The following is a 12,549-nucleotide window of genomic DNA, read 5'->3' as shown; positions in this document are numbered from 1 at the left end:
ATGCTTTTTTTTTGTTGACTTGAAGGGGATGAATACTTATGGAAACAATAATTTTTCTTTCTATACTTTTGTTTCATTGACATAACTTTGCCAGAATCTGTTTTGGCTTTGACATTAAAGAGTTTTTTGGTGTTATTAACTGAACAGCATGTTACTATATTAAAAAGAAATATTGTAAAATAGTCTGTCTACTTTTATTTTAAAGGAAGGCAGACATTATGCCCAGCAATAAAAGAAAATGTTATGAATCTTCTACCTGAATTCACCCTACCTCAATAATAAACACTGGCCCCAGTTCTTTGCCTGAAAGGTCATATTTAAAGGTTGTCTGCATGTCATCTTCTCTAATGTTTTAAGTGTTCAACCAGAAGGGATCATATGCCTTAAGCAATCTTCTACCCATTCACTTTCTGTTATCACTTGATGTTCTCTCCCTCCTCCAGTGGTCACTGCTCCAACATCAACAGTCCCTCAGTGCCGCAGCCTGAGACGAGGCTTCCACTGCGCAGCACTCAGGCTGCAGGACGACTTCAAATCTGATAAAAGCTCCTCATCTTCCTCATCATCCACCTCCACCCACCGGGAGCAGTACCAGGCTCACTCAGCTGAACAGGATACAGAAGCAGCTTCCCAGCAGGATTCTGATCCAAACAGCAGGTCAGTTGTTACACCCACAGAATAGTTTTTTGTTTTGTTTTTTGTGTCCAACATGCACTTTTGCTCTGTGTTTACACAAAGTGAGCAGGATCAGGATGAGGAGTATGAAACGGAAGAGCAGCTGCAGGCTCGCATTCTGACGGCGGCTCTGGAGTTTGTCCAATTACACGGCTGGTCCATGGAAGCCATCGCTGCTGGTGCTGAAGTGAGATTAAAACAAATACTAAAATGTTTTTGTTAAGTGCCCTACTAAGTGATTTTAACCTTTTATTGACATTTCTACAAGTTACAAGCTGTCCAGTCTTTCTTTATTGTTATATTTAATATAACCAGTTCAGCTTAAGATCATTAGAGTAAAATTTGTTTAATTTAAGTGGATGCAGATTAACCCCGAAATCCCACATCCTCCCTAACCACCCCGCTCAGTTCCAGACGCGAAGGCTGTAACCTTTGCTTTGGGCAGGTGCACAAAGCACAGGTTACAGCCTTCGCGGTTCCTCCCATCTTGCTCCGCTCCGACTTCCCTGGATCTCAAGGAGAGCATGCGCAATATAATTATTAATAAATTTCACGGGAGGAAAATATGCGGAAGTTAACTCTTAATTTAATATGACATAATCAAAATTCACCATCAGCATCAATCACATAAGCAGTTTGCCCAATCATTTTCCTTCATTGTGGGTCTTTCTAATAGGAAAAATAATACAAAATTGGTTTGTTCTCTACTTCCAAACTCAGCATCTCTTCATCCATTCCTGCGATAAAAAGTTTGTTTTGAAGTTGTGAGAGGCGCTCTTGGAAGTTGTTGTGGCTGGATTTGATGAAACCTTTAAGCCTATCAGTACTAAATCATTTTTTTGAAGGAGATGAGAAATTTGCTTCCGGGTATGTTGAAGTACCAATCGTTTGCATTCAATAATTTAATGAAACGGTCTTAGTTTTGGGGAATATATACGAATTGCTCTAATTAGTAGGTACCGATCTGTCGTAACCATATTTCAATTTAACAAACTGGATCTTTCTGACATTCTTTTTCCTGTTTGGTGCAACTGAAATTGCGGATCTTGACCTGGTGAAGGACAGAGAAGACGTATGTAGACGGTGACGTGCGGAGGAATAGTGGTGGATGTGTTCTCATTTATGAACATGACTGCACAGAGTCCTCCACACGACGTACTTGAGCGGAGCGGTCACAGAGGATGTGAAATCTGGGGTTTAGTGTTAGCATGGGCTTCAGAATATCTTTAGAGTCAACTAATGTTTATGTTGTGCTGCTGCCAGTCTCTGGGTTTGTCCTCTGCTTCAACCGGGATGTTCTACAATGGAGCCGGAGACCTGGTCCTACATTTCATCTCCCAGTGCAACGCCAAGCTGACTGAAATCCTGGCTGAACAACATAATCAGGTCCAGTTGGGCCAGGCAGAGTATGTATTTTATGGATGTTTTCCATAGACATCAGATTTATGTCTAAGTGCTCAATGTTTGTAAATGAAATTAATGAGGACAGACTGGAGTTCCTTACTAAAATAATTAAATACCTGTTTTTATGTGTGACGATAAAAAAGAAACCTATGGGGATTCTCTTTTTTAATTTTTGAGAAAGGCTAAAAGCAAGCTATAACAAAGTAAGGAAAATTTCCCGATAAATCAGCAACTGTAGGATGGGAGGAATTAAAAGCTTTCGGAATATAGAAATATGTAAAGAAAATCAGTATTATTGGCTCAGGCGATCTGCTTACATGTGGCAGAGTTGAAGTGGTAACATGATGCAGTAAAATTAATCTTTTCTCTGCTTCTCCTAATGGCGGATCCTAAAGGCTGAGCTTCAGCCGTGCTTTAAGCTCCTGAACAGGCCTGCACAGCTGGAGTAAGAACCAGGCATTTATGCTTAATGTAGATGCTAGAACAGTATTCTCTGAAGATACAGGGTGCCGTACACTAGTAATGGCAAAATGAAAGCTTCTAACCCAATGCTTTGCCTAAAGGATCATTACTTGATGCTTCAGCTGCTGCAGCACTGTCACTATGACAGCCTTCATATTGACAGATCTCCAGCTTAGATAAACCGGCCCATAAGCCTGATGCTGCAGACACCGCTGCCCCTCATACCCTTTTCAGCAGTGCAGCATAAAAATCAGCTGCAATAGATTACATATTACATAAAAATAAACTACAAAAATGTTGTTTAAATCATAAAATTAAAACTTCGAAAGTGTTATTATTTTAATTCTGTTTTTTATATGTGTAACAGAATTTAACAGTTATCAATTTATCTGTAAGATGGAGCTTAAGCCGACTGAATCTACTTGCTAAGGATGAGTTTGAATGTGGTTGTTTATTCTGACCGTAGCCTAAACTGGTTATAGGAAGGAGTGAACACTTCTACAACCTCATTATTTAACTTGTTTCCCTCTGAAGCTTTTAGCTTATTTTCCAATTGAGTCCTATTAAATGTAGAAAAAGATCTCAGTGTTTTATTTGTCCACTCAAATATTCGAGACTTTTAACTGGGTTATATATAATCCTCCACTTTAATATTCCTCTAGAATAGAATAGACTTCAACTTTATTGTCAATAAACTTTCGCTGTCACATACAAGATATAAATGGTTATTTACATGTGCACAGAGACTATGTATGTGTATGCTATAAATGGTATATAAACAGAGAGGAGGCTATTAAATAAATAAATATGGATGCTATATACACATTATACAGGAAAGTTATACAGTCCCTATATTTGGTTTCAGGAGTGTGACAGCTGTTGGGAAGAAGCTGTTCAGGTGCCTGGTGATTCTAGTCCGTAGGCTTCTGTATCGCCTCCCAGAGGGCAGGAGTGAGAAGAGTATGCTCTTAAAAGAGAAAATCAGGGGCTACTCTCTAATCTTAGAGGGAAACAGCACACGTGGAAGAAGGTTCAGGAGAGGTTGGCAGAAAGGGCACTGTATTTCTGTTTTTTTTAAATTACTTTGATCCACACTGCAAAATATAATGGCGACAGCATCATGTGACGATTAGTCAGGTTTGATGGGAAGATCAATGCAGCTGAAAACCTTTTATAGGCTGTAGCAGACTGTTTGAGTAGAGGTTCACCTCCAGCAAGATGATCACAAGCATACAGACAGAGCTATGAAGGAGGGACCCTATCAGAGCCAGGGCCCTTAAATCTAGTTTATAACTCTTGTTAAGACTTAAATTAATCTTTAGACACCGATCATCCTGTGCTGTTTTGTAAAAAGAGGGCAAATATTTCCGTTTCTAGATTTGGAGCGCTGAAAAAATTAGGTTTGCGATTTGATTGGGAGAAAATGTATTTGAATAAATATTTCTAAGTGCCTTTAAATAAACTAACAGAGCTGAACTCCTCGTGCGTTGCAGACGAAAGAAGACTGCTGACTTCCTAAGAGATGCAGTAGAGACCAGGCTGCGGATGTACATCCCCTACATCGAAACCTGGCCACAGGTAAACAGAAAACTGACTCTGGAGTCACTGCAGAAACGGCAAACTCTACATCTCCTTCTGTTGTGAACTCAGGCCATGAGCATCCTGCTCCTTCCTCACAACATCCCCGACAGCCTGAAGCATCTCTCCACCATGGTGGACGACATCTGGTACTACGCCGGGGACCGATCAACAGACGTGAGTGGATCTTCTCACCCTCGATCCCCCTTTACTGCTGCTCATACCTTCCTGTCCCCTTTTCATCACCATCCTCACCATATCCGGCCTGCTACCTCTCAGGTTATCCCACCCATCACCTTTCATATCTATTTGCTCCTTTTTTCCCTTTTAATTTGTCAAACTTGCTCTCCTGCACATTATTTTTTATTCCATTGCATGTATTTTCTTGATAAACAATGCATTTTAGATTAATATGTGACAGTAAAGTGCCCTTTGTCTTCAACAAAATATAAAAGCTAACTCTGTGTCTGTCGGTTGTTATTTGAAGATGAACTGGTACACAAAGCGGGCGGTGCTGACTGGTCTCTACAACACGACAGAGCTGGTGATGCTGCAGGATTCCTCTCCGGACTTCCAGGACACCTGGACCTTCCTTGATAACCGCATTCAGGATGTAGTCAACATGGCCACCACAGCAAAGCAGGTGCAGAGGAGTTGGAACAAAACAAATGTGATAAAATATGTAATAACCAGCTGGTTTATCTACAGAAAGTAGAAAGTGGAAAAAAAAAAGAAAAAGAATCATTGTTAGAATTTCTTCTTTCTCTTTAGATGCAGTCAACTGGTGAAGCCGTAGCACAGGGGCTAATGGGAGCTGCAGTTACGGTGAGTTAAAAACCTTACCTGTCATAGCATCGGTTACATCCATCAGACTTTATCACTACTTGATCGGAAGTACGATCGGTATATCAGCTTACTTGCGCATGTGCAACCAGATATTAATCCGGGTCTCCATACATGATGTACCATATTTTCCGTACTGTAGAGCGCACCTCACTAAAAAACTGGAAATGTACATACATATGCCGCAACAGGCTATAAGCCGCTGATATCAACTGAACTGTCCCCCACCAAACCTGTAGGAGGAGCTCTATATATAGACCCTGGATTAGGGATAAAGAAGAATGCTATAACCTATTAGCTTGTTAGCTCGCAGCAGTAGCAGCTTCTACTGAAACATGGGTCTTCATTGGCTCTTTATTTCAGCTCTGCAGGAGCTGAGCCCAGTCTTTTCATTGGTTCAGCAAATAAATGGCAATACGTGTGAATTGGGGACATTTGTTCTCCATTGTGCCTGCTGCTAACATGTTCTTATGCTAAATCTCTATATTCCCCTATGCAACTTTTCCTCCTTTTGGCAACTTCTTCTTTTTGACCATTGAGCCGATGTAACAAGTACATTTCTCCACTATGAGTTGATAAAGTCAATCAGTAAATCAATCAAATGAAAATTAGCCCCTTTTTCTTTCATTTCCAACACTGACTTACTTAAACACCATCCTATAGAAACGAGGAATTATTTTATGAGAGAATTGGATGTGTTTTACATTCTCTCCATTAAATTGTCTGATCATCATCAGACATGCTCAGAGCAGTCTGGTAAACTCTATTTACAATGTTTATCTGTATTTTAGTTGTGTCTTTTCTAAGATTATGCGCTATATACTATAAAAGTGCCACGAGATGCAAACATCAAACTTCAAATTACTACTATTAGTGCTGCACTGATACCGATACCAGTATTGGACAGGGCCCTGATACTGAACAAATGATGGCATCAATATCTGTGAGTACTGTCAAATAGGGCGCCAATACCATTTTGAGATCCAAAAGTTTATTCAACTATTGTCCCCCATTCCAGGTAGGCAATAAAAAGTTATTCTGGATTCACTTTGTATGAGTCTTTTTCCTGCTTCACAAAAGAAGGCAGCACATGACAAAGCCATGATGGCAATTATTTTACATCCCAGTAGTATGCAGTTCTTCATGTATATATACACACACACACATCAGTTTTAAACAGATAGTATCAGTATCGGCCCATACTGCACAGCCAGGTATCGGGGCCAAAAAATGGCATCGGCCCAACACTAACTACAATGTTTTACAGATTCACAGCTGGTAAAAGTAGCTGCTGGAGGTGGGGTAGGATTGCTTTTCTGGGACAGATCAGGGACAGATGACTGCTAAAACAGAGAGATGTAAACACATTTATTCTCTCAGAAAAATCATCATTAACCTTTCACAAATTGTACTTTGTTACGCCTTTTATAATTAGGGAGACGAAAATGTATTTTTTTGACCGATAGTGACGTGAATGTCTTCTGATTGTACAAACGAGCTCCAGATTGGACTGGTACGAATCACAGCAAAGAAGTAGTGAAAGAAATCACTAAAAGGAATCTTTCACATTTGTCATTGTTGCTTTCATCAGTAGCTTAGAAGGCCAGTGGCAGTCATGGTCATGATACTGGTCATAGGAGTGGAAGGGAGGAGGTGATGGAAGAATTAGAACAGTTAATCAGGAACCACTAAAACATAATAGTGGCAGCTAGAGTCCAGTTTGCAGGGTTAAGCCAGCCGTAGGTCTTTGCTACTTCCAATTCAGAATTATATATTTATCTCTAAAGGTTATAGTACAAACTTTGGCTTTTTTCTATAATATAAAATAGGCCAAAAATGATGAATTTGTGATTTAGCTTGTATTTTAGGATATAGTTTTGGTTTTATTCGTAAATATTTACTATGGTTTTTATAATAAGTTTAGTAAACTGAAAATAGTTTTATTAAATGCACACATTGAGTTTAAGCTACTAAAAATTTTGTTATACTGCAGATAAAGTATTTGTGTTAAAATTAGGTTCAATTTGAATCTACGGTGAGATGGGTAAACGGTCTCTCCCAACCAAGCTCTGGGATGAGATTAACGGCTAAAACGCCTAGACAGTAAAGTGCTAGAGATTAAGAAAGGGGTGAAAACAAAGACAGAAAAAAAAGACAAATGGAGAGTAAAAATACATGAAATACAGCAGAGAGATGATGAATAAGGATCTTGTTAGTTTAATTTTTCATTTTCAACCATATTTTATCCACACTAATTATTTGATATAAGGTTGATCAAGTTTTGTGTTGGATTATATTTAATTCTTCAGTTATTCTGTTATTTTTGACAGTTTGCCTTAGCCTAGGATACATTAAAGTATGTTAATCAGTTTTTAATAATGATACATAATCTGACCTTGAAGATTTGTACTAAAATAAATATTTTTTTGTTTGTTTTTCAGCTGAAGAACCTCACAGGACTGAACCAAAGGCGATGATATGAACACCTGAGGCACACAGTGCCCGACCAGCCGGATGACCTCATGGACTGAAGATGCCGTGTGCTTTTGGAGGCTGGGGCGTTTGCTGTTACTTATTCAGTTGTATGGCGCTGAAGGAATTTAGTTTTAGTCTTTAACAACACAGAAACATCCCGTTTGTCGATCCCGTTTGTCGAGGACACCCTGTATCTTTCTGTTCATCTGCAGAATAAGGGGATATTCTTTCTTTAAGTTTTTTTTCCCAGTTTTTCAATGTATTCAAGAACAGTTTCAATTTGGTCTGTGAGCCCTAAGCCAAATAAAGTGGTGTATATACAATCTATTTCTGCTGTTGGTTTTCTTGTATCAAAAAGAATTTTCTTCAATTCAGTTTTATGGGGGTTTTTTTGTAAATGCAAGTTCACCAGTTAAAATCAAGGCAGGTTAGTGGCTGAATTCAAGGCATTTCACCAGGTATACAAAATATCCATGTATGTTATGAGGTTGCAAAGAAAAGGTGAAAATGAGTTTTCCCTTTTTAGCGAGTGAAAAAATAAATAATTTTCTTTTTTTTTAATTATAAAATAAATTTGGATCATATAAACATAGATATCCATAATAATTTATTATGGATATCTATGCATATAAAGTGCTTTACTTTGAAAAATCCCCAACGACTGCTGAACCCGGTTGTGAATGCGGAAGTCCCGCCTCCAAACTGGCTTTCCAACCAATCACTGCTCGACTTTTGAATTCCAACCAATCACTGCTCGTCTTGTCAATTTCTAGCCAATAAAATCTCAGTAAATATATCCGCGAAGGCCTCCGATCCGTAGCAGCGGTGTGGTTAAGAAAGACAATTCTCGCGTTTTTTAGGCTAAATAACCTTTAATAATGCCGTATGCCAACCAGCCGACGGTTAAAATAACAGAACTGACGGACGAAAATGTCAAGTTTGTTATAGAAAACACGGATTTGGCGTGAGTATTTATGCACGGTTTACTGACTAAATAGTTTATATTGAGAACATGCTAGCCATTACCTTCCTGCACCTTAAAACAATTACGAGGCAAAACAAAAAGGAAAAGGGTGCTATTTGGCTTCAAATACTGGTTAAATTTAGCTCAATTTAGTAAGCAGTATTCAATGCGGTTTTACATTTTTGCTTATATTAGCATAAATATATTTCGTTATGAACAACATGGTTTTTAGTGAAAAAAACAAAACAAACTTGTGCTAAATAAGCCCAATGAACCACAAGTCTTCTGAAGGAATGTACTTCTGCTTGACCACATTACCCGGCCTAAATAAAAACACACTATACAACACGAGCTTCTCATGTCAGCTGGCAGGCACAGTGTTGGAAGGGTGATGCTTTAGGCTATTGAAGCTACATGAGTTCACAGTAACCGCATCTTTATACTGAGGCAAAACAGATTCTGTTGTGAGATGATCATTCTGATCTTGAAATAAGGTTGGACAATGACAGAAACACTTTCTCAAATACAGCAGCAAGTTTAGAAGAAATGCTGTGAAAGATTATGATCTGTGGCCCATTTAAAGTTCAGATGATTGTAATGCTCTGGGAGGTAAACAGAGCTGTGCAAATGACTTAAACTGTGCATAAATGATGTTTTAGACAATACAGTCTGACCAAACAGCTGAGAATCCATTCACTCCTATTGTTTAATATTGAACATGTGACACTGGATGCATTAAGATAACTCTGATGAAGATCAGGTCTTTTTTTATGAAGTCCTGATATTGAAGTGGTCTCCTTTTTTTTCCCTTTAACTGTGGCTACATTTCCATTACTTCTTAGTAATAGTAATAATGTTACGCCCCCAAGGTCTAATGGTTCTGGAGAGGTAACATAAAAATGTGTCCAGAGAAAATAAGTGGAATGTAAAATTATTTATGACAAAAGATGGTTTCACAGACCCAAAACACAATACAACTTAACCCAATTAAAACAAAAGAAAAGGGCGAACAAATTCAAGAATGGTTAAGTGAAAATAGAATTACAAAATGTCCAAACCAGTCAGTCTAAATTTAACTCAAAACAACCCAAAGGGAGCACCAAACCTAAATTCTAGCTTGAACAAAGACCACCTAAAGCAGATTCAGAAAAATATACAACAAGCTAGGGTGGGCTATTTAACCGCCAGGAGTTCCCGATTCCCCACATCATATTGGCGCTCAGCCTGTGACAATGAAGTGAATCTGACCATCTGAGGTCCTCTGGCTCAGTACCGCACCTACCCCAGTGCTAGAGGCACCAACCTCAACAATGAATTGTTTCTTTGTATCAGGGGGCTGGAGAAGTGGGGCAGTGGTGAACAGGGTCTTGAGCTTTGTAAAGGCCTCCTCTGCTTGACTACTCCAATAAAAGGTAACCTTGGATGAGGTTATGGCATGAAGAGGGGCGGCAACCTGACTGAAGTTTCTCAAGCAAATTTCTGACCAACTAAAAATGTCACCTATATAAAATAGTTTGAATGTTTTATTTAATGTCTTTTATCAAAGTATTTCAATTAATAAAATCAAGTATTTAATATTACTAGATTATGATTGGTATAAACTACAGTTTTTTTTTTAATTATGTTTTCAAACCTATGGTATCACGGTGCCTCATTAATCACAAGGAAAACATTAAAGCAGGTTCAGAGAAAGGGAGAACAGTCATGTTTCTGAAAAATGTATTGCTGCAGTGCTTCTAAAATATCTTTTTGTTTGTTTTCAGGGTTGCAAACTCTCTCCGCCGTGTCTTCATGTCAGAGGTTCCCACAATAGGTAGAGTATAACTCATTTTAGTCCTTATGCATTTCTCTAGCATCCTTTTTTTGCTGCAGATTTTTTCTTAAAATCAGATCAAGACGATTTAACAAATACAAAGAAAAAATCTGCTTTATTATTGTGTGAATTTAAGCTTTCCCCCTGTGCCAACTTATTTGACAGAGATTATCGCAAGCCTTTTGAAGTCGTAGGATAAATAAAGTTTGGTGAAAAGTAATTTATTAAAAGGGATTTGTAGCTCCAGCATCGCTTTGCCATTGAAAATCCCTCAAAAAGTTAAAGTTGCATCGCTGCGTTTTCAGCCATCGACTGGATCCAAATCGATGCCAATTCGTCCGTGCTGCACGATGAGTTCATCGCACACAGAGTCGGTACGCATCTCCTGTTGATTGCAGTGCAAATCGGCCATTTTATGAGCAGTGAGACCTGAATGCTAATCTGCTTGCTTTCCTGTCTCACCAGGCCTCATTCCCCTCACCAGCGACGACATAGTGGATAAAATGCAGTATTCAAGGGTGAGTCGGTCGTTGCATCAGGAATTCCTGTGGCTCAAAGCAGTTCTTGGGATAGTTTGGGGGAAAACATCCCTCCGAGTGTTGCTGAACCCCTAAAAGACAGAAAAACTTTAACAAGAGCTGACTGTAGTTAGATCACCCTAGAAGTTCAGTCCTCAGACTGACAAGAACAAAGATTAATTCTCTTTTAATTAATTCTCTTCTTTTTTTTGTGCTTAAATAAAGAAGTTGTATTTCTAATACCTCAACACAAATAAATAAAAACAGAAATACAGAAAATGGTACCATACCATATCAGTATATAAAGAGTTGGAGGTTTGTAGTGGAGGCAGATGTTCATGTTGCTGCCTGTTCCTGCAGGACTGCACCTGTGATGACTTCTGTCCAGAGTGCTCTGTGGAGCTGACTCTGGACGTTCGATGCACAGAGGACCAAACGCGCCACGTCACCTCCCGTGATCTGCTCTCCAACAACCCCAGAGTCATCCCTGTGAGTCTTTGTTCAGGTGCTGCTGTAGGCTGTGGAGCAGAGAAGGAATCTGATGGTGTTTGTATTCCAGGTCACCTCCAGAAGCAGAGACAACGATCCAAACGACTACGTCGAGCAGGATGGTAACCACAGTGCTCGTCTTATAAGGCAGTTTAAACTTTTTTAAGCGATTTCTTCTGGTTTTAATTTAAATCCTGGGTGCTTTTTCCACTTCCTCTCCTGAAATTTCCAAACTCCACAGACATCTTGCTTGTGAAGCTACGTAAAGGTCAGGAGCTGCGGCTCAGAGCGTACGCCAAGAAGGGCTTTGGTAAGGAGCACGCCAAGTGGAACCCGACTGCTGGGGTGTCCTTCGAGTATGACCCAGACAACGCGCTGCGGCACACAGTATATCCACGCCCCGAGGAGTGGTATGTTTTTCAGTACGGCTCCCCTTAAAGTAGGATTGTTGATTAGTTGATGGATGGTGTCATTCTTTTCTCAGGCCAAAGAGCGAGTACTCTGAGATTGAGGAGGATGAAGTTCAGGCCCCTTATGACCCAAACGGCAAGCCAGAAAGGTGAGAAAAGCCTCTGCTTAAACATTTTAGGACCTAGAACCAAAGTTTATATAGTTTTAGATTAGGCTGTATTAGTTTTTCTTATAGTTTTAGTGTTTTATTCTGGAGCAAGACCGAAAGATAAATAATTAAATGATGGAAATGAAATCCCAGACAAGGACAGACTTGTTCAAATGACATGATTGCTGTAAATGCCATCTGGTGGCATAATGTGGTACAGCGAAAAAAGGCAGAAACGGTAATCAGAAACTTCATCTAGTAATAATGCATTATGATAAAGACACAAAGGAAAACTGAGCACTGTCTTTGATAGGAGGATCAGAGTTGGGACTCTAGTGTCGGTCGAAATGGTTTGGTGCTGAACAAGTGCTTTGACGGAGGCTGGGTAATTGGATGGAACAAAGTGGCAAGTGAGGTAGATGAGGATGAGGAAGGCAGTTTCAAATGAGTAAGAGAGAGATGGAGGAGGTAAAGGGGGTGAAAGGTGGTTTGAGAATCAAGGAAATACACAGGATTTAGAAAAAAAAGAAGTTCAGATGAAGAAAAAGCTGCGCAAAGGATGGTTGTCAAAGAGGAAATAAAAATAATACTAAGATTCAGTGCTGAAGATGAACGGAGTCATTTGAGCCCCATTTTGATCTCCAGAGAAATGAATAAGAAAATAAGGGAAGTTGAATTAGTGAAGAAATTGAGAGATGGAAACTTGCTGGTAATTTGCAATGAGGAGCAAAAAATCAAATCATTGGATGTTGCACACTCAGGGGGAAAA

The 12,549-nt window shown here is 39.3% G+C and overlaps 2 protein-coding genes across 2 annotated transcripts in view; both read left to right on the top strand.

Moving 5' to 3' along the window:
• Nucleotides 1–7,758, top strand: part of coq9 (coenzyme Q9) — a 10,845-nt gene extending 3,087 nt beyond the window's left edge. Inside the window, exons 2-9 of the mRNA XM_015397445.1 lie at nucleotides 444–657; nucleotides 739–862; nucleotides 1,939–2,081; nucleotides 4,035–4,119; nucleotides 4,192–4,296; nucleotides 4,607–4,762; nucleotides 4,891–4,944; nucleotides 7,404–7,758. Coding sequence (XP_015252931.1) covers nucleotides 444–657; nucleotides 739–862; nucleotides 1,939–2,081; nucleotides 4,035–4,119; nucleotides 4,192–4,296; nucleotides 4,607–4,762; nucleotides 4,891–4,944; nucleotides 7,404–7,439 — 917 coding nt within the window. The 3' untranslated portion in view covers nucleotides 7,440–7,758. The remainder of the gene's footprint in view (nucleotides 1–443; nucleotides 658–738; nucleotides 863–1,938; nucleotides 2,082–4,034; nucleotides 4,120–4,191; nucleotides 4,297–4,606; nucleotides 4,763–4,890; nucleotides 4,945–7,403) is intronic.
• A 487-nt stretch (nucleotides 7,759–8,245) lies between these two features.
• Nucleotides 8,246–11,801, top strand: LOC107099363 (DNA-directed RNA polymerase II subunit RPB3-like). The gene is made up of 8 exons (XM_015397448.1): nucleotides 8,246–8,401; nucleotides 10,165–10,214; nucleotides 10,520–10,588; nucleotides 10,680–10,732; nucleotides 11,093–11,221; nucleotides 11,292–11,343; nucleotides 11,463–11,631; nucleotides 11,706–11,801. Exons 1-8 carry the CDS (start codon nucleotides 8,316–8,318, stop codon nucleotides 11,782–11,784), a joined length of 687 nt encoding a protein of 228 aa, XP_015252934.1. The 5' UTR covers nucleotides 8,246–8,315; the 3' UTR covers nucleotides 11,785–11,801.
• Nucleotides 11,802–12,549: the final 748 nt, after the last annotated feature.

This window comes from Cyprinodon variegatus, unplaced genomic scaffold, assembly GCF_000732505.1.
Source record: "Cyprinodon variegatus isolate N-32 unplaced genomic scaffold, C_variegatus-1.0 Scaffold863, whole genome shotgun sequence".
In the NCBI taxonomy this organism is placed as follows: domain Eukaryota; kingdom Metazoa; phylum Chordata; class Actinopteri; order Cyprinodontiformes; family Cyprinodontidae; genus Cyprinodon; species Cyprinodon variegatus.
This window is presented reverse-complemented; position numbering and strand designations above follow the sequence as displayed.